Source organism: Oculina patagonica, chromosome 6 (assembly GCF_052425735.1).
Source record: "Oculina patagonica isolate OP01 chromosome 6, crgOcupat, whole genome shotgun sequence".
Classification (NCBI taxonomy): domain Eukaryota; kingdom Metazoa; phylum Cnidaria; class Anthozoa; order Scleractinia; family Oculinidae; genus Oculina; species Oculina patagonica.
In genome coordinates, this window is record NC_135763.1 from 28711837 (window position 1) to 28732143 (window position 20307).

Consider the following 20307-nt stretch of genomic DNA (forward strand, 5'->3'; position numbering starts at 1 on the left):
ACAAGAAGAATTGGGAACAAAATAAACTTCAAAGCGCGGAAACGCAGGCGCGCTTCGCATTGGCTGGATACTTGTCAAAAGGCACAATGCCCGCAGCTCTGATTGGTTGTTCCGCATTTGAAGTGCTTTCACGTGTCTAAAATTGGCTTTCTCCGCGTTCTCAAATTTCCTGTCAAAATTTTTTAAAAGCTTTCAATGAAAACACGAAAGACTGCTTGTCTAAAGAAACATGACATTTTGATGAACTTTTTGCCATAGCCTTCGCGGGAAATAAGAAAAAGATGAGGAGAGGGGGTAGACAACAGAATCCTGCATGAATTAGATAACAAAACATTGAAAATTGAGTATTTCTATGCAAAGCACCTGTGCTTGTTTTGTACTAAACAAAGACTGACCGTTTCGGGGCTATAAATGGAAAAATAGGGACTAAAGTCTTCTGTTGTGCGCCAATAAACAGTTATGAATGCGGCCATCTGGCAGAGATATGATGCGGCCATCTGATTGGCGGAGAACATGAACAATAACACACGTGTTGTGAATCAAGCGGCGATGACGTCAAACTTGACCCTTACAAAAAGGGGGCCTGGGAATTAAAGAAAGTGCTTATAAACATGTGTATAAAAGTGGCGCTAAACATTGTTAGAACTTTTATTTATTTCAAGGGCTGGCCCAAACGCTTAGCTTGTACTTCGAATGTCAAAGTAAAAGAAAAGAGAAGAGAAGGAAAGAAAAGAAACGAAAAAAGAAAAGAAAAGAAAGAAAAAGGAGGGAATACAAAAGAAACGAGAAAGGGAATGGAATGAAAAAAGAACAAAAATATAGAAAAGAAATGCGAAGGAAAGAAAAGGAAAACAGAGAGCAAGAAAAAGGAAAAAGCCACAATGCCAAAGGGAAAAACGAGCCATTTTATTGTTAGGTAGTCTGGTATAAAAGGGAAAAGCCCTGGGAACGAGGTTGCGTGAAAAGTAGGACCCAGATCTTCTCTTGGCCTCGTTCCTTTGTTCCCGTGAAGCTTGAGAACAGTATCTGGCACGTGTCAGGAACGTGTGCTTAACATGAACGTACGAACGAAACAAATGTGTACCAGGAGCCCTTGATGGGCTCCTGTGTGTACCTATAGACTCTTGGTTTTAGGCCATCGTAACTTGATTAAAAAATATAACACAAACAGCGGTGATAAACATGAAAAATCGCACATTTATAAACTTGACGTTTCGTATGCTAAGCTACATACATTTTCAAATAAAAATGCGATTTTTCATGATGTTTATCACCGCTGTTTGTGTTATATTTTTAATCAAATGTGTACCTATTGAATGTGCGCGTCTATCACCGAACAAAGCTTGTATACTGACCGCGTACTGGGCTACGACATACAAATCCCTGTTGATTATACAAATTTAAGGGCAAGCCAGTTAAATATACGACTAAACTTGCTGTCATGCTGTATTTAAATATGCCAATTATACAGCACTCTTTATAAAGCACGTGGCAGAGTTTGTTGAATCTGCCACAAATAGCTGACAGCCCTTAAGGTCGCGGGGGACACCTTAGGCTCATCATTATACATAATTTAAAGCGTATACACGAAGTACAACGACTCACATCGACAACTTTACGAGATATTTATGACTGAGTAAAAATATGGGCTTGTTCTCGTGATTTGAAAAATACGCCTGTTTCTTAGATTTTTAACAAATTTAAAACAACACTTAAGCACTATACGTTGATATGGATAGTAGGAGGTCTATGAGCTAATTTTTATTCAAATTTGAATATTTCTGCAACTGATCAGAGTAATCACAATAATATTCGGCATAAACAACCGTGTCCTTTTTAAAAACGCATTGTTCTCACCATAAAAGCGTGGAATATAATTACCATAATTACATCTCTCCTTTGGAAACTGGTCGTGTTTTGGTCGGGACACCTTCGGAAATCTCAAAGTTTGGACTTTTCCGACAATTTTGTGGCAGGGAATACATCGCGGATATAGAACTTCATGACTTGCCACTGCAGATAAATAAACTATGAATACTGTAGTGTGTCATAACAGAAGCGGAATTTTATAAGAGCGCTTTTAGAAACAGGTAGAACGCATTAAACTCAAATTTGCGCACTTAAACTGCCATTACTTGCTGGCAAACTTTAAATTAAAAAATCCGCTTCTGTTATGACAACCTAGAGGTATTGACTGATTTGTTTTTGACAAGATCACAGTGTGCTGTCTCCTACTCGTTTCGCAAACTCTGCCACAAAATCATGTTCTTCCCAATTTGGCACTAATGAAGCTATAACATCGCTGTTAAGTGCAGTCTACCAAATAAAAGATGACATTCATAATTTTTCATCATTTATTTATGTCTCTGTAAAATTTAAGCTTAATTGCACCAATAACAGCCGAGAAATACCTTATTATAGGAATATAACGAGGCATTTTAACAACGCGAACAAAATTGACGCGTAATAAAATTAACGCGAATTTAAGAAAAGTTCTGGTTAAATGCTTACAGTAAACGTGTTTATATTAATTAACATCAATAAAATTAACGCGATTTTTTGAAATTCGCGTTAATAACATGTATCGTTAATTCCCTATAATAAGGTAAGCGTTTTAAAAGATGCAGGTCAAGCATAATTTCGCCTCATGAATTTATTCATGCTGTAGGTATCCCCCGCGACCTTAAAACATTTAAACTTCCGCTGAGTTGGACTGGGATCGAGCACTTTTTGTTTTGTGACAGAGCCCGTGGTACAAAATTTGCTGTACAGTGGAATATCCAAAACAAAGCAAAGTTTAGTTTTCTAGCGATTTTTTCACGTTTTGGAAAACGTGGTAACTGTTTTTGCCAGTTGAATTTTCTGCGATTTCTCAGTTATCACTTGAACCCTGTCTAGACCCGCTTATTATCCAGTCTATCAAAAACATATACAACAGACACAAAAATATAAGTTTGATTTAATAAAGTATACTTTATTAATAAATATCTGTTGACGTCTACGAAACTAGGGTCGAAAGTTATCTATACAATTTAGATATTTGAAATTGTTATGTCTTAGATCTTCAGCGATGATCATTCTTCAAAATAAAATCTTTGTTTCTTGGCGGCCTGTAGATAAAAAGAGGCAATGAGTAATAACAAGTCTTAGAAATGGTGCAGACTGCCATCTTCGCATTCAATAAATTAATTCTGCCCAGTTTGAGGCCCGGAGGGGGGGGGGGGTACTCCCATGAATTTCGGATAGGGGTGTGCCGCCAAGGTTCTTAAACCCTGACCCTATTTAAGGATAAAGAAAGCGAAAATTGATACCTTTTTAAGGCCCAAAACCGAAAAATGACACCCTATTCAAGGGGAGGGGAAGCGTTCCGTGACGACCCAAATAACGGCTAACCGCGCACGGCAAGACACAAATCTTTATAAAATCGCTTTACTAATACCTGAACAGAAAATTCAGTTTTAAGATATCTTTTTTTCGTCTAGCTGGGCGTTTATTTTAGCTAAAAGAATTTAGGTACCCTATCTAAGGATCACACCGGGAACACATTGCCAAAAGGAGCAAAAATGATACCCTATTTAAGAACCGAGAACCTCAAAAACCATACCCTATCGGGCGGCACATACCTATATAGGCCACATATGGGAGTACCCCCCCCCGGGGGGGTTGAGGACACAAGTATCGTTATTTCTCGAGAACGTGCCCACGAGAAATAATTGAACCCGCGTTTTCATCTTTATTACGTCACTAGGCAACGTGACGGGGGAGAGGGAACTGACGTGACGTTTTTCCGGAGTACATTTTTTAACAGTTGGGTAATATAACAATCGAAAAGAAAATCTTCGAAAGCTTTAATTTAGCAAAGCTGCACTCGGGAGAAGTATTGCGATAGCATAAAAAGCCAGTCTAATATTAAAGTCTCTGACAAACGCAAAAGCTAAAGAATCGTTTCGCGTGACCATCGTGTCACGCAAAGCAGTGTTATCACAAGTTCGGAAGAGAGCGGGAAAGAATTCCTCAAAAACCTGGAAACGTAGGCTTCAAGAATTAAGATTCTTTTGAAGTAAACGTACTTGGGCCACTCAATTAATGGGAGTTTATACCCTTTAACACAAATCCCCGCAGTTAACCGATACTTTTACTGCTTTTATTCACATCAGCCTGTCCTCATGTGATGTCACGCTGCTAAGAAATCCCGCGGAATATCGCGGGCTCGGTCAGTTCTCGCAGAGCACACTCCATTTCAGTGTAAGAGTCACTAAGTGTCGCACGATTTCTCTAGCACCCTCGCAAGATAGGCGGAATGCTTCAACTCCACGCGAACAAATAAAAGGGAACAAACAAATAAAGTAATCTCAAATAAACGTACATTAAAAGCGCTATGTGTAGACCGCGTTGATGCTAAACGTTTCTTCATTTTTGTCCTCAGAGTCGTTGATGAAGATGAATACTTCAGCTTTTCCTGGGAATTGTTGAGGAGTGAAGCGGAGTCCGATACTGTGCGATTCCCCAGGACCAACCTGGAAATAAAATAAAACAGCGAGGAAATTAAAAAAGAAACGGCCATTTTACAGGCAATCGTACCGGCTAGAAGCGGTTTTTCCCGTTCACTATAATACTGGGTCTTACGTATTCACAAAGCCGCAAAACGAGCCACAAATTTGCGCTTTAGCTTCTCAAAAGGTTAACGAATGCTTCTCGTTTAACTAATATGTCAATGCTGTTTTCATTGGAGCGGTTTTCAATTGAGTGTCCGCGCCATTTCCCCCATCCATCCCACCCTCTCTTATACAAACAATATGCGACCTACAACCGCCTGATTTGCTTCCGAGGACTAAAACGACGATGAAATCACTTCATTATTCACTTCACACGCGAGAAATAAAGCATAGATAACTGTTGTTACCTCAATAATGTTTTCCTTGAACTGTAGTAGATCCGGTCTGTTACACTTTAAATGGAACGTCTTTTTCGTTGGATAAGGATTGGCGAATGATACACGCTGGTATGAACAAGAAAGAAGAATGTCAGTTTGCACAACTGGGAAGAATGACTGAATGAAAACCCTCCAGGCGCTTATGTTATTTTCTGATTGGACAGAAGGAATCGAGAAGGAACGGTATAAAATTCCATTTTCCAGCCTATTGTTTTCCAGATATTTCAAATCCCAGTCCCTGTTTTATTGTTTAGGGAGGTGGTCATAACAAGTGTACTCAGTGAGGACCCACCTTGTAAGGGGTAAGGGGGCTATGTAAGATACCACCTGTCTGATTAACCAAATGGACGAAATTTATTGGCTTCAAAAATTTAGTTTAGACTTTCATATTTGGTGTGCATGAAGCTTGCGTTGCTGGAGAAATGGCACAAGAAGGTTTGAATCTTTTTCTTAATCCCTACTCCTGATAGAGTGGGGGCCATGCAAACAAGAATCCATCTTAAGGTGGGGAAGCGGGGGGGGGGGGGGGGGACATGAAGAGACCACCTGTCTTTTTGCAGAGTGGCGGGTCCTATCTGAGTACAATAGTTTTGACCATTTCCCTTATTTCTTTGTGACCCAAGTCTTATTTCAGTTCCCAGTGAAAATCTGCCCAAATCCCAGTTCCTATTTTGCCCATTTAGGCCCCTCCGGGAATCCTTCGGGTATCTCACTTCTCACAGCGAAGATTTGCTGAAAATAGCAGTCGTTTGCCGACTATGAGATACAAACGAACGTCGAGAATTAGCCAACGCGTTGTTCAAAATGATAAAATTTTCAGAAAGATAGCAGACTACATAAAATTCTTACCTTGTTTGAACCTTTTCCCCCGCCAACTTGGATTTGAAGTTCAAACGATTTTGAAATGACGGGCAATTGACACGAGGCACAGACCAGCCAAGTTCGCACAAGCTGATGAAATTCCACATCTGAGGCGCGCGGTTAAGGGAAAGCGTTTACTAAAAAGGCTAGAAACAGGACGTTTACCTCTCCTCAAGTCGAAAAAGTTAAAGCAAGCCGGGTTTAACTGATTTATTTGGCAAAGCCGAAACCAAAATGCAAGTAAACTTGAACTTCGATTTCTAAATTTCCCGCGCTTTTCAGGATTCCGCGCTGGAACAAGAATCAAAGTCTCTTCGAGATACCGACTTTTTTTGCATGAAGTATGAGTCGAAGGTTTATCCTGTGCATTGTTCTTCGAACTTATCATTACGGTTGCTTTGTAGTTTAGTTTAACAATTTCCTATCTTCGCGGAGGAAATGCAGCCATATAATTTTGTCAAAAATGGCTCGTCCGCGCCGGGTATTTATACACATATTCCTCAACATTACACAAATAAACAGTGCAAATTTCACCGAGATCTGACAATTCTATACTTTAAAATTGCAAGGACCTTTCGAGGCAGTTGATTACGGCAGCGAAATTAGCAAATGAAACAGCAAAATATGCGTTCGACGCTTTGTTTTTGTGACGCCATATTTGAATTGTTATAGGTAGACCGCTGTTCAATGTGTTCAAGGCCGTATCGTTACGATTGCTCCACGAAAGAGCACGAAAAAAATACGGATATTTCCGACTACTGTCGGAGAAAACATTGCGTAAACAAATCGATACACTCAAGCTGCGTTTTTTCTGACTCGTCCCCAGTCGTCTTCATATAGCACGCGGCAATCTCTCCCTCCGCTGTATATTTGCCGCGTGCTGTATGAAGACGACTGGGGACGAGTCAGGCGTTTTTTCGCTCCCCGCCCCCACCCTCTTGCTTCTTCTGTTTTGTGCTGGCGTCCAGGTCTCTCGCCGTTCTCACCGAGCGCTCATCGATCGAAAAACACGAAAAATAGAGGGCTGTGGACAGTCTATGCGAGGGTCGGATATCAAGACAGCTTCTTCGTGGGCTTAAGAAGGATTAAACAAAAGCCATATATACAGTGAATGCTATCGAATTATATTTGAAGATGAAATACGAAGGAATTTTGCTGTCTTTGACTGGAATTCCACTCCAACTGCGTAGATACGATCGCATGTTGTAAAGCCGATTCATGCAACATTGCTGTCAACTTGAGGTCACGTCCCTAACGACCTAGGCTGATGACGAAATAGAATGGGCGCTTGTAGCGACCAAATTTGGCCTAAAAAAGAAGCCTTAAAAGAAGCCCCCATCTCTTGCATTTGTTTTAACTTCAATAATATCTTTGAAAAGAGCAAGTTTTTTGGTATGGTTTATTTTTGACGTTTGTAATTTTTAAACGATGTAAGTGCTAGTGGCTATTTATTCGTGTTTTAGTTACGCAATCCATTGTTTGTGCGACGCTTTTTATAGATCGCCTTTCAGACACACGTGCGTTGAGATAAGAAAGCTGACATGTCACTTTTAACATTGTTATATAACGTTTGTAAATGTGACAAGTCACGTTTTTTCCACGAGATCGCGTGATCACCCACAGCGGAAAGTAATCCCTTGAGAAATTAAAATATTCCCTTGAGAAATTAAAAAAGTCCCTTGAGAGTAGACAAGAATGTTCCAAATTTTGCCCCACATAACTGCTATTCTCCTATTTTCGCTTGTAAACAAGCAAAAAAAGTCGCAAAAATGACTAAACCAAGTCCCACTCCAAGAGAAGGGTAGTCATTTTGGTCAGAAAGACCTGTATCATTCAAAGTTATTACGTCAAGTTTAGTGATCCTATTCCTCAGCGAGAGAAAGTCAGTCATGTCAACTCACGATGACTAACTTGCAAGAGAATACAGTAGTGCTAAAAAAATTAGAGTTAAAAATTACAATCGAGTCTCCAGAGAGTTTTCTGTTGTTGTTGCAGCAAAGGATACCAACTACGTTAACGTACATATAACGCATGCTCCCGGATGTGTGGGGTCTAAGCGTAAGATGAACTTCATGGACAGCATTGGCCATTAACATGATTGGATCCGTCGGCGAAATCTGCCATAAACAAAGAATAAGTACAGTAGAATTCATTCAGAGGATACTGGGTGGAGAAGTTTCAGCGCTAGTTTACAAATTGTCAGGAATTTTTTATTTTCATTTTTTTTTCTCAGTGTTTAAAGGTCTGCTGATAGTGTAGTTCTTACTACACACACACATTCTTAATAGGCCATTTCCGAGTTACCCTTTGCCTCTGTTTCAAAACGAGTCTACGTGCGAAAACTTTCAAATGAAAATGAGTTTGATTTGCAATGAAAATGTACCCGTAGGTGAAACTCATTTTCATATAAATGGTTTCGCAGTAGACTCGTTTTGAAATTGAGGCAAAGGGTAACTCGAAAATAACTTATTGCCTGCGCGCCAAAAGGCACATACATAAACTCAACTTTAACTTAGTCCACACAGCGGTCAAACGCCGCGCGCGTGCGCATTTCCTACATGCGGAATTGCCGCCAAAAGTTTTCATACAGTCTTAAATTTTTCAAAAGCTTTTGCTTTAATAAAGCCAAAAGTTAACGCCGTCCCTGGAAAGTTAAGGTTTATACGACGCTTATGGATTGGAAATTTGATAATTGATCTCCACTGAGTTTCCTAGCTTGAAATTTTCTTTCACCGTGCTATTTCTATAACAATTTTTTGCAAACTGAAAGTTTGCACTCTTTCGAGTCAAATTCTTGGAGGTGACGTTGTTTTTGCGTTAAACCGCTGTGAACATGCATTCAGCAACATTAAAATAAATAAATAAGTGGTGATCCGATTAATCCATGAACTAAACAATAAAATAGCTATATTAAAATCATTTGACGGCGTTAAATGATTATAATTTAGCAGTTTTACTGCGAATTTCAGTTTTTCAACTTGCCTGTAATTCCTCAGGGTGCGATGAAAAGCACTGCACAAGGCGACTAGACTGCGTTCCACGTAAAATCACTGACAGGCGACTGCTCTGACCTTGCACAGCGCTCATGTCAATTCTAAGACAACAAACAAGAAAGTATGAGCCAAATAAATTGAGATAAAGTACAATGAAGACTTAATTACACTGGGCAGTATTTCTTTTTAGCGCAACTTGCCTTTCAACTTTGGAGTGGTACATGTTGCGATTTTATAGGGGGGTACCCTGCGGGCTACCCCCTATTAAGGGGGGATAGAAATATTCCTAGCCGCTTAATGCAAACAGAATCCGGGATAAGCTCCAGCAAGTATAGGCCACTCGGCTCGAGGCTTCCCTTTCATTCATTTAAGTGCTAAGCGAATTACAATGCTTAAAAAAAATTAATAATAATAAAAATACATTGCTACATATATCATGGCTTATAAAAAGTGGCCATCGGCAAATCGTTCCACAGGCGGGGCAATGACTGAAAAAGCTCTGAGTCCATTGGTCTTTAAGTTGTAGGGCTCAATAGCCAATCGCCAATCGCCAAACGCAAAAACCCGCAACAGTTCTGTCAGACAACTGGGAGCTAAATTAATTAATCTTAAAAATAATTCTCTGCTCTACTGGTAACCAGTGTAGCTCCTTAAAGGATCCTAGTCAGCCTCCGCCATTTTCGATGCCATCGAAGTTATGAAAACTGTTATGGTGAAGCGAAGTCTTATTGCATTGCTGTAAGTTGTTTTACTGAAAGTCTTTTTAATTATCTTTAGCAGTTTCACAGTGATCTCTTTCGTTTAGACACGCTCCGCGTAAAGTATAATACCAAAACTATCGTATGTTAACAAAAACAAGGGCGTGACTGACTAGGGTCCTTTAAGAGTGTTGGTAGCTGGTATAAAGGGCGAAGTTTCGTAATATTGAAAATCAAGATTGGATAAAGCAAAAAAATTGTGCAGAATCTTTCCTACCTTTGTAATGAATGTACATAGAGCTGCCATGTTTGACAAGGTTCGGCGAGGAAAGGATCTCTACAGGAAAATAAAGCAAACAAGAAATCAAAGGAAAATCAGCATTAATGTTAACTCTTTCACACAAGATTCGATTGAAACTTTCAGGATCTGAGAGAACTTACATGTACAAGAGAACGAAAAACCTCTTGACAGAGGGCGAAGGTCCACATGCGATCTTGAGAAAAACATCCTGCGGTTCACCTGTCGGCTAAAAAGTTGAAAAGCGAACACATAAGTTTTATTAAATTAGTAAGATTATAAGATTATTTGCGGAAAGTGCTGTGGCCTAATAGTAAGTGCGCTGGCCACGAGTGTTAATTTTAAAAAGTTGAGCCCGCGATCTAAATCAGAGGCATTCTCAGGCAACATGGAGAATCTTCGTGCCGACAACCTGACGTGACTACTTTCGGATGCTCCTGCTATGTCCTGATTGGACAACTAAGAATCGGAAACACTTCGGGGAATCTTCGGAAATGTCAATCCGACGTCGAAGATTTGCAATAGATACTTCCATTAGATACTTCCATTAAACAAGTGCAGGGACATCCTCTAAGTGACAAGTTATTTGTTTTGCAAGAAGTACGGTCTCACCATTTTCCTGGCTTCACAAACGGCATTTACGTCGCTGCATCGTACGTGAACTTGAGGTTGCGTATTTTCGTCCATCACCGGCGCTCCTGCATAAAGAAAACTCCACCAGTTGGCCATTTAATACTTACTTTACAACACTTCGAACAAGTCAGAGATAACCGTATAAAGCCTAAGTAAATTGGATTCCATACATCGAAAATCGACTTTTGATTGGAAGCATTTGAATTCCTGATGACGTGGTGAACCGAACGAAAGGCCACGCACAGAAGAAACAGATTAAAAATGAAAAAAAAAAATTGCAAACGAGACACTGTTGCGGACACAAATGTTTTCATGTTTGCCTACACGCACAACATTAGTTGCGGACACAAAAGTTTTTAGAAACATTATGTCCGAAAGAAATATTTCTCAGTAAGTTTTCGCAGCATGGACTCAAAACATTTGGTTTGTGACCCACTCGTTTGCTCACCCAATAAACATCATGAACAACAATGTGTTCCTTTCTTTTCAAATGACTGGGAAAATACTGCCACTGCCAGTTGCCCAACAATCCAAACCACGTCTGTGATGGAGGTTACACTTCGGGTTCGGGTAACGCTTTCAGACGTCCACGTTTTCGATGGATAGAATTGGGGTTTTAGGGATAGCAGACAACCGATTAAAAAGTATACGTTTTCAGACAATAGCGACCTTCAGATTTGACTACGAGTACAAGATTGAGTACGAGTACGAGTTTTCAAACCAAATTCATGCGCCTCCTATAATCACTTATCACACCAATCTTATCCCTAACGTTTATTTATGTGTTAGTCAGCAACAGGAAAGAGTTATAGTTCGGGGGAAACAAGTGTGTCGAAATTCCAAAGTCGTACTCGATCTCGTACTCGTAGTCAAATCTGAAGGTCGCTTATATTGTGGTCGGGACGTAAGCTGATTACTCTTCACGCGGTCAATTTCGATTCAAGGCAAGGCAATGTTTGTGATTGGTTGTTGCTCATTTTTGATTTTCGCGAGCAAGTTTAAACCAATCAAAGACAAATACGCCGTGCTACGTCACCAGTATGGTATTTTTTGAGTCCGATCTGCGAGGGGCGAGTGTTTTTTTTACTTTCGAGATGTGAAAGCTCATTACAGGCTTTTACTGACCTGGTAGGGATCGCCAGGGAGGTAGTCGGATGGTCTTCTTTAAGAATGACTGTTCCGCGTGGTAGAACCTGAATGTCCTGTCTATCACATGAGGTCGAGGCTCCACTTGTACGGTCAGGATGGCCACAGGACACTCGTCCTTGTTCATGAATGACACCTGGGGGGAGGGGTAAAGCAGATAACATTTCAGTTCCTGATAGAGTTGACTGTGAATATTTCATTCCTTTTTTGACTTATGGATCGTCAAATTGGGAGCGACCAACACGAGAGAGGAAGAAAAAAATTCTGTAAGGCCGTATACGGGGAGTAGTGAAATCTAGCATTCTACCATTTTAAAATGTTTCTCTCAGGAGCTTAATTGTCTAAACTGGTACATGGAGCTTAAACATCAGTGTAACTTCTTTACAACCTAAGCTTTAACTTTCCCTTGTAATCTTTTATACAAAGGCAAAAACAAAGGCCACCGATGGTGCGACAAGAACCTAAATCTTTTACCGTTCATGTGCACTTAACGGCACCATCAAAGCCGTTTTTACCAGTAAAGAAACTTCGTATGCATTTCGTTTGCGCTTCCGCTTGTTTCGCTCTATAATTGCTTCAAAAACTTCATGCCACGACCTTAACCAATCAGAGCAAGCACGTCGCACAAGCTTAGCCAATCGTGACGACTTAGTACAGGCACGTTTTCCCGCGATCGGCGCCGGTTGCGTGGTTTCCCGCGCTTGGCACGCTTCGAGTTGTGATTGGTTCATTGCGTTCTTTGCATTCACTGTGATTGGTTAGATGTGATTGAATTTTCCGACAACCGTTCAAACACTGCCTTAACTGCCAGTACCTACTGTTTTGATCTTAAAGACAGGCACAGTTTTTTCACCTTAATTTGACGTGGTTTCAGATTGTTTTCCTCTGAAGTGCTTGTCTTTAGATAAGTCTGTGTCTGCTGTTTGAGCGGGTGAGAAGGACCCTGTGGAGGTGAAAGGGGAATTGATTAAAAAGAATTTCTCCTCACAATGTCAATGAGAAAAAAAGAAAATCATCAACCATAGGACTGTCTTTACCTGTTCAGGGACGCTTTGATCCGCTCTGAAGGTCTGGAACTTAAACGGAATGTGCACGGTCTCCCTGGGTCTTAGGAACACTTGTGGGTAGGGGCTGGTAGAGGCAGTGTCAAACATGTTCTCTTCTAGAGCTGAAAAGGAACATTTCATTTTTTTATCCTTCTGACACAAAACAAAGGGCACAACGGATAACATGCGGACTAATGTGTATAACAACGCAACTCGAGTTGTCAAATGCCCAAATCAGGGCAAACCATTTCGTTTTTACTCCAAAACAGATCGTAAGTCTCTTGTGAAGAAGATAGCTTGATGACATAGGGAATTTATTTCTATATTTGCAGTGACATGTCTTTTTCATGTATCTTAATTAGTTGAAAGCAACCGAGAAAGGTTAAACCAGAACTAAGCAAGCCGATGTTACCTGAACGAGTCTCTGTTTTCCTCTTAAAATGTCGCCACTCTCTGGTGTCTGTTACTACTCTGTGAAAAACAACGAAACGTTCTCCTTTTAAGCATTTTCAACTTGTAATAAATGACTGCAATGTTCCTTTGGCGAAGTAAACTGGTACGGCAATTCAACGGCATATCAAACTTGAGTGCTTAGCTGCCAGATTTTATCAACTACAAAATGGTATGTTCCCTACAGACTACAGTACAGAGATTGGAAATGGAACAGTAGTTTATTAATCTTTAAGTAAGTTAATGCTAGACAATGCAATACAAATAAAGATTGAACCATTTTCATTTATTCGCTACAGATATCTTTATTGTAGTGAAAAGGGTAGTCAAAAAGTCAATAAAATTACTGGTAGAAGTTTATGACTTGTTCATGGCTGAGAGAAAGCCAAGATTAAAATGATAGACTGATTTTCTAGGCTTGAAGACTTTACCTTACAAAACTACTGGATAAAAGGACTGGTTTATAAAGACAAGACACTAAGTTTACATACCTGAGTTCGTTGTCATCGCAGTGAATGGTAATAGTTTGTTCTGTGGAGTAAGGATTTCTCAACACAAACTCAAAAAACTCTGCTGTGCCGAATGACGGATAGATTGTGTGACTAGTCGTGATATTACCCGCCAATGAAGAGATGATCTTTTCATGTCTAAGCTTCTCTCTGTAAACGGGAACGAATGAAAATTAATACAACATACTGGTAAAAGCCAAGCAAAAAAAGATTTTTGAGAGAAGAGAAATTTCCTTTGCACTAATTCAGGGAGTTAAGTCCCGATTTTGAGCCACTATTGCGTTATGCGAAGTAACCTTCGAATAAAGAAAACCTCATTACGAAAGACTACAAGAAAAAAATTCCTAAGACAAACTAAACAACAAAGGCTGAATTCAATTCAAAATAATCTAAATTTTCCGAGATCGGCCACCATGGGTGAAGAAGTAGCTTCTTTAAATGACAGGAGCTATTTATTTTCTGGTCGACCTGGTCTGGGCGAAAAGAGGCACTGCGAAACAAATGCTCCCAGCTCAGCTTGCCAAAAAAGCCGCATTTTTTGTCACTTAGAGAGCTGTCTTTTAAAAAGAACACTTACCAGGCTTGTACTAAAGAACTAACCAATAAGTCACTTTGTTTCATAGCTAATTATGAGACCAGTTCTAGCCCTCGCCTCGCTACGTAACGTTCTTTTTCATGAACGTAGCACTTCGTGATAGAGAGACAGGGTCAGAAATTAACTAAACATCCTTTGCAAATGTAATGTGTATAGAAATACTTTGAAGTGAAGAAGATTTCAAGATGATTTTACCAACCTGTAAAGCTGAATAGTTTTGAGGTCTCTTGCTCTTTGTAGCTTTTCCTCCTTTTGAATCTAACAAGAAGAGTTTAATGTTTTTGTTACACTGTACTGAAACTTGATGTAGAGTGCCTAACAATAAATGAAGCAAATATGTATTTCCGGGAAACAGTCAACTAACTTACTAAACGAAAACACAGTCAACTTACTATTAAATTTCCTGTCGAATTATCAGCTCCTTGAATTTGCCGAACTGCCTGCATTCTTTCAAGTTTTCTAGGAGACAAATGTGTACAACATGATGAAAAAGTGTCTCAATTTTTTTTCAGCAGAAATACTTTAACAAATGACTTTTTTTAATCAGTAAAAGAGATTTTTGGCAAAGAAAAACATACTACACATTTTCATAAATTCATTCGCTCAAGTTTCCCAAGTTCACCCAAAATTCACCGTGGACATGTAGATCATCGACACGTAGGATTTGACGGTTGACTTCAGCAACCTCGCATGAGGTTTTTAAGCGTACATCTTTCAAGAATTTGTTTCCCATAGAATTTAATTATTTGGCAGTAGACTCGTTCACACAGTCTTTAGTTTCTAAAATAAGACGGCCTAAAAACCGTAACAAAGTTCTGCTCTGTTCTCAAACAAAGTACATGTAACAAAAAAAGGATATCACATCATTGTCTAAATGTATATATGTAGTGGTTCAATTTTATCATTGGTTTAAATTTTATTTTCCTTTGTTTAAAACAAAGGAAAATTAAATTTGAACCAAGGATAAAATTGAACCACAACATACATTGTAAAATTCCCTTGTCCGCTTCAACCACTTTAAGTTAATGGAAAGTGACTCAGACAAAAACTTAAACAAGCAACTAATTAGACATACAGACCTTTTCCTGATGGCATCAGCTTCTCTCACTGGTTGATCATCTTTAGCTATTTTTTCCTGTCTACTAAACAGAACTGCCGCAAGTTCTGCATCACATTCAGCCATTTGCTTGGCTTTGAGTTTAGTCATCTTGTTTCCTTTGAAGAAAATTTAAACGAACTAAATGTTATAAGGCCTACATCATAGTTGGCGCCTCTTAAAATATTGAGCCTAAATTTTAAGGTCGTGGTTAGGATTCTGCCTCAATCTTTTGTAATCTTAACCTGGTTTCCGTTTACTGGAAACCAGAATGAAAGAACATCAATCGAGGAATTCGTCAGCCATTCACGAAGAATTGCCGACTGGAGGGCCACTCGGTAGACACAAGCAAGACAAAAGTGTTAGCCACCGAAATCAACACCTTTAAACGCCGGGTGAAAGAGGCCATTGAGATAAAAAAGAAAACCTTTGTTAAGGTGATTCCACGGAATTGCATTGCGCATCCTTGCTGCGCATAAGTTTTCGCGTCATTTAGCGCGCGCACACAGAACACTACGAGATTCCCTTCAGGCTAAGCTCATTAGGGAAATAAATGGTCGTTTTCTCTTAAACGAGCACGGTGACCCCCATTTTTAATGCATTTATTTAAATGTCATACGGTTGTCTACAATATATCGCGATTTAAAGAAAAGTTAAAAATTCTACATTGAGATATTTTAATTTTAATGCCGTAAAAAACAGGTTTTAAGGTAGTGCCGTTAACGTGCGCACAAACCAAAATCTTTAATTTCTTTCATTATCTTAATTCCTGTACAATAAGAATAGTTTTTAATATAAGATCAAAGTCTATTTTGTTGAACTAGACTAATACTTTAATGCAAAAATGATTTTTTTCTAGAAACAAAAGTTCCCAATTCGGATTTCTAGGGTTCCTAATATGTACCTCGCGGGTCGTATATTTACTATAATGCCCATCCATTTCACACAAAAACTAGCGCGGTGACCCCCATTTTTTATTTCATTTTTTTAATGCTCATAACATAATTGTAACCTGGACCAAGTTTCAGAAAATTTTTAATACTCCTTCTATTTCAGTGGAATCACCTTAAATAGAGACAATGGTTTTGAATTAGATCCAATTTAATGAGAATAGATATGTTACTTCACCATTTACTGGTTATTTTCATTTCGATTGAGAAGATATATCAAACACAAGAGAAAGTGCTTCACCACATTTCCAAACAACTTTTATTTTGTCACTAATACTCTGCTACGTGTCATAATTTTAGCTCTCTTTTACGGTTTGGTTATACAATGAATAACTTTTCTCGTGTTTGAAATGTTACTCTAGAGGGTATACATCCTGTTGAATGTCCAAAGAAGTTTTCTTTTAAGCCTTCTGTGCTTTCTTGTGCCTTTTACATGTGATTTTTTTTCTTAATTCAGTACATGAAGTGACAAAACTATATTTCACCAAAGCATTCCCATATGTGTCACACACTGCATAAGACATAAAAAAACAAATAGACAGGTCTTAACCGCCACTAACCTGTCAGTCCATTGGCTGTTCCTGATTCTCTCACAGTTTCTGATATCACAACAGTAGAATGCTTCTTGGGAACTGTACCTGAAGTGAAATATATACCAGTGATACAGAAATCACAATGATTGTATTACAATGTGTGGCATTGTAAACTTTTGTCAGGGTATATGTCATGTTACAAAACCGAGTTAAAGTGAAACTAAAGAAATATTCTCTTTATCCCATCCCCCTCCCTCATTTTGTTGTCATCGCTATTGTCATCACTATCATCATCACTTCATCATCATCATCATCATCGTCATTATTTGTGATAAACAGAGAACTGGACACAAAAGGAAACCAACTTACCTAGCTTGCCTTTTGGTCCTTCACTGGGGTGCCCAATGTTTGCTATGCGAAGATGAAGCTTGGCTTCCACTGCAGACTTGATACCAAATGGCCGAATGGTCCCAGTGCGAGTCTAAAGATGATGAAGGGAATTTGTAGAAAACAAATGCCATATTAAAGTTGTGAATTCCCCTCCCAGATAAAAGCCCCCCACTCTTACTAACTTATATTCTCAGAACATGGTCAACTTCAAATAGAAAATAAGGATTCAATAATACAAGCAGAGTGCAGAACAAAATGTTTAATAAAAAAAGATAAAAAATTATGAAAAAAATATTGGAGTATCTGCTCAATGTTTTCCATACAAGTGTATAACTTATAGCCCTGTGTACAGCATTTCTCTTCAACTTCACTTGTTATAAAAGGTGTTGTTACTTAAAATTTGAATGTATTGATAATACTATGAAAATATTATGAAAAACCAATAATCATTTCATAAAGAGTTCCCCTTACCATGTCTCCAGCTTGTGTTGGTGACTCTTCTGAAATCTCACTGGAAACAACGTCCAATTCATGCGCCACAATCACAGCTTCACGACCTTGACGCAACAAGCGCTGGAAAGAAATTAATGGATTATAGCGGCAATGCACTTAGCATTGAGCTAACTAAACTCCATGCCACTCAAACAGACACAACAAATAAATGATTACAAATTAAAAATAATCATAACATGGTTAAAAATCCTAACTGGCAGGAGGCAGATTAGATGGCTATTAACAAAGTGTGATTGAAGGAGTTGAGCATGGGACTTTTGTGAAACAAGGATTACAAGAGGCAAAAATACTGATAATAAAAGGGATCAAATATGTGCCAACTTTGATGTAAAAATTGCCAGGAAATTTGATGATGATTATTGCAGTGCTGGAAATTACTGTCGGTCATCGGACATTGTCCGATCAAATATGCTAAAATATCCGGCCAATTTTGCAATATGTTCGGACATGATGTCCGAGAACTTACAGTATGTGACTACGTCTTGGAAAATTTTTAACATGTTTGATTTAAAATGTGAAGTAATGTCCGACCAATTTTCTAATATGTCCGTTCAAAATAAAAGTTTGGAAGAACACATGTCCTGTTAAGTAAGAAAAATTATTTCCAGCACTGTTATTAGTACTCATTTGTTCTCATTTGCAAACAAAAGCCCATTTTGAGACTGTCTTACAAAACAGAGGCATGGATAACCAGTCAAAGCCTGCTATGTGCTCAAAATCTGAATTCTCTATACTGAATGCCATACATTTCTTTAAATGTTAGTTCTGAGAACATGGTGTAACATTAAGAAAATGCCCCCTAGTTGATACTTTTCTTTATTCTGATCTCATGTCTGCTTGACATTGCGTTGATATGGTCAAGAAAAAAGTTAAGTCTTTGTTAGAACCTAGTGGCCCATCATGCCGCAGTTAATTCCCATCACACCACAACTAATTCCGGTTTCAGTACCAGAAAGTGACTAAGAGTATTTCCACTCCATTCCCTGGATGGAATGCTAGTCCATTGCAGGGTTACCCTCAGCATTAAATTTGCCAGTTCCCATTTATTCATTTAGGTCCTAAATTTTTTAATTCACTTCCACCTGAAATTTCGGGCTCTTCATCACTGGCATCTTTTAAAAGAAAACTTAAAGCATATATTATTGATAACTATTAACTCCGTCTTCTATTAAGTCTTGTCATTACTTCAGTACCTGAACCAGTCATCTGTTTTGCTTGTGAGGGAACCTAAGCTTACAAGCCCCATGGTTTTTTATTAGGTTCCCTCACCATTTTGTTTCTAATCTTATATTATATTGTAGTGTTGTATATTAATTATTATCTTGTATATTGATTTTGTATTATCTATTTTTTCATAATTATATTTTTTGTTTGTGTGGCAAAATAAATAAATAAATAAAAAAAATAAAAAAATTCATCTGGGTGGAGAGAGGCACTGTGATAGAGTGTCCTCCAGCCCAAGAACACAACACAATGACCCACACCTGTTGATCCAGAGTCCACTATGCTAATCATTACGCCACCACACCTCTCACTGATCCCTCTTACAGGCTTCATTAGCAGTATAAATTTATTACCTTTAGCGGCAGTGTGGTAGAGCCAATAAGGAGGAGTGAGTCGCCATCCCAGACATCAATGTGTAATGCCTGCCCTAGAAGATATTGACTGAACACACGGCCCTCTCCAGGTTGCATATATGAAGGGTCCACCATATAACGCAACTGAAAGACAAAAAAATAACCAATACTTCATGAACTAGGGAAATATTTGCAGAATTTATGGTTCTAGAAACAGCCATACCCAACCCTTGGCAAGTCGTTGCAAATACCAAGGGGGTGGGGAAGTTTGTTATTGGAATTTTAAGGTGTTTAACACACTGATGCGCATCTTACCATCAGTCCTGGAGATTCATCTGAAAGTGATCCATCTTTGTTGAACTTTTGTAACACACAAGGAATGCCTTGGGATTGACTGTCAGTGTCCTTGAGGTACACCCTAGGAAATTCAATTGTAATAGTAACATATCAGCACTAATCATTAAATTTTTCCATAACCTGCTATTGCTGCATATAACACTGTTATCAAATGTATTTGCTAAAAACCTAACATGCCATGTCGAAGCCCTACTGTGCAGCAAGTCAAAATAAAGAGCAGTAACATTAATTTGTATTTATAAATTTATACAAACCTTTCAGTGGTGACTTGAGGAAAACGATAAAATTGGAATGAGAAAAAGGTAGTCCTGTTGTAGCACCTTAAAAGAATAAAAAAGTAATATTTGAAATTAAAGTAGAAGAACATGCACTTGTAATTGAGAGGGAAGGAGAAAGCAAGGGAGGAAGGGTGGGAGGAAGGATGGAAGTGAGGGAGGGTGGAAGGAAGGAAGGATGGATGGGAGGGAAGGAGGGTGGAAGGAAGGAAAGATGTGGAAGGATGGAAGGGAGAGAGGAAGGAAGAATGGAAGGGTGGAAGGAAGGATGGAAGGGTGGAAGGATGGATGAAAGGAAGAATGGATGGATGGGAGGGAAGGAGGGTGGAAGGAAGGAAAGATGTGGAAGGGTGGAAGGGAGGGAGGAAGGATGGAAGAGAGGGAGGGTGGAAGGAAGGAAGGATGGATGGGAGGGAAGGAGGGTGGAAGGAAGGAAAGATTTGGAAGGATGGAA

The 20307-nt window shown here is 39.0% G+C and overlaps 1 protein-coding gene across 1 annotated transcript in view; it reads right to left on the minus strand.

The window, feature by feature from the left end:
- Positions 1–4122: 4122 nt before the first annotated feature.
- The window catches only part of LOC144658389 (nephrocystin-4-like), a 49219-nt gene continuing 33034 nt past the window's right edge, over positions 4123–20307 (minus strand). The window contains exons 17-38 of the mRNA XM_078518809.1: positions 19833–19898; positions 19537–19639; positions 19222–19365; positions 17603–17704; positions 17111–17222; positions 16769–16846; positions 15242–15377; positions 14555–14621; positions 14362–14420; positions 13550–13717; positions 13021–13079; positions 12600–12730; positions 12416–12505; positions 11542–11698; positions 10396–10481; positions 9927–10012; positions 9763–9822; positions 8777–8888; positions 7800–7911; positions 5783–5901; positions 4904–4999; positions 4123–4517 (exon numbers count right to left, since the gene is read on the minus strand). Of these exons, the coding sequence (XP_078374935.1) occupies positions 4377–4517; positions 4904–4999; positions 5783–5901; positions 7800–7911; positions 8777–8888; positions 9763–9822; positions 9927–10012; positions 10396–10481; positions 11542–11698; positions 12416–12505; positions 12600–12730; positions 13021–13079; positions 13550–13717; positions 14362–14420; positions 14555–14621; positions 15242–15377; positions 16769–16846; positions 17111–17222; positions 17603–17704; positions 19222–19365; positions 19537–19639; positions 19833–19898 (2284 nt within the window). The 3' untranslated portion in view covers positions 4123–4376. The remainder of the gene's footprint in view (positions 4518–4903; positions 5000–5782; positions 5902–7799; positions 7912–8776; positions 8889–9762; positions 9823–9926; positions 10013–10395; positions 10482–11541; positions 11699–12415; positions 12506–12599; positions 12731–13020; positions 13080–13549; positions 13718–14361; positions 14421–14554; positions 14622–15241; positions 15378–16768; positions 16847–17110; positions 17223–17602; positions 17705–19221; positions 19366–19536; positions 19640–19832; positions 19899–20307) is intronic.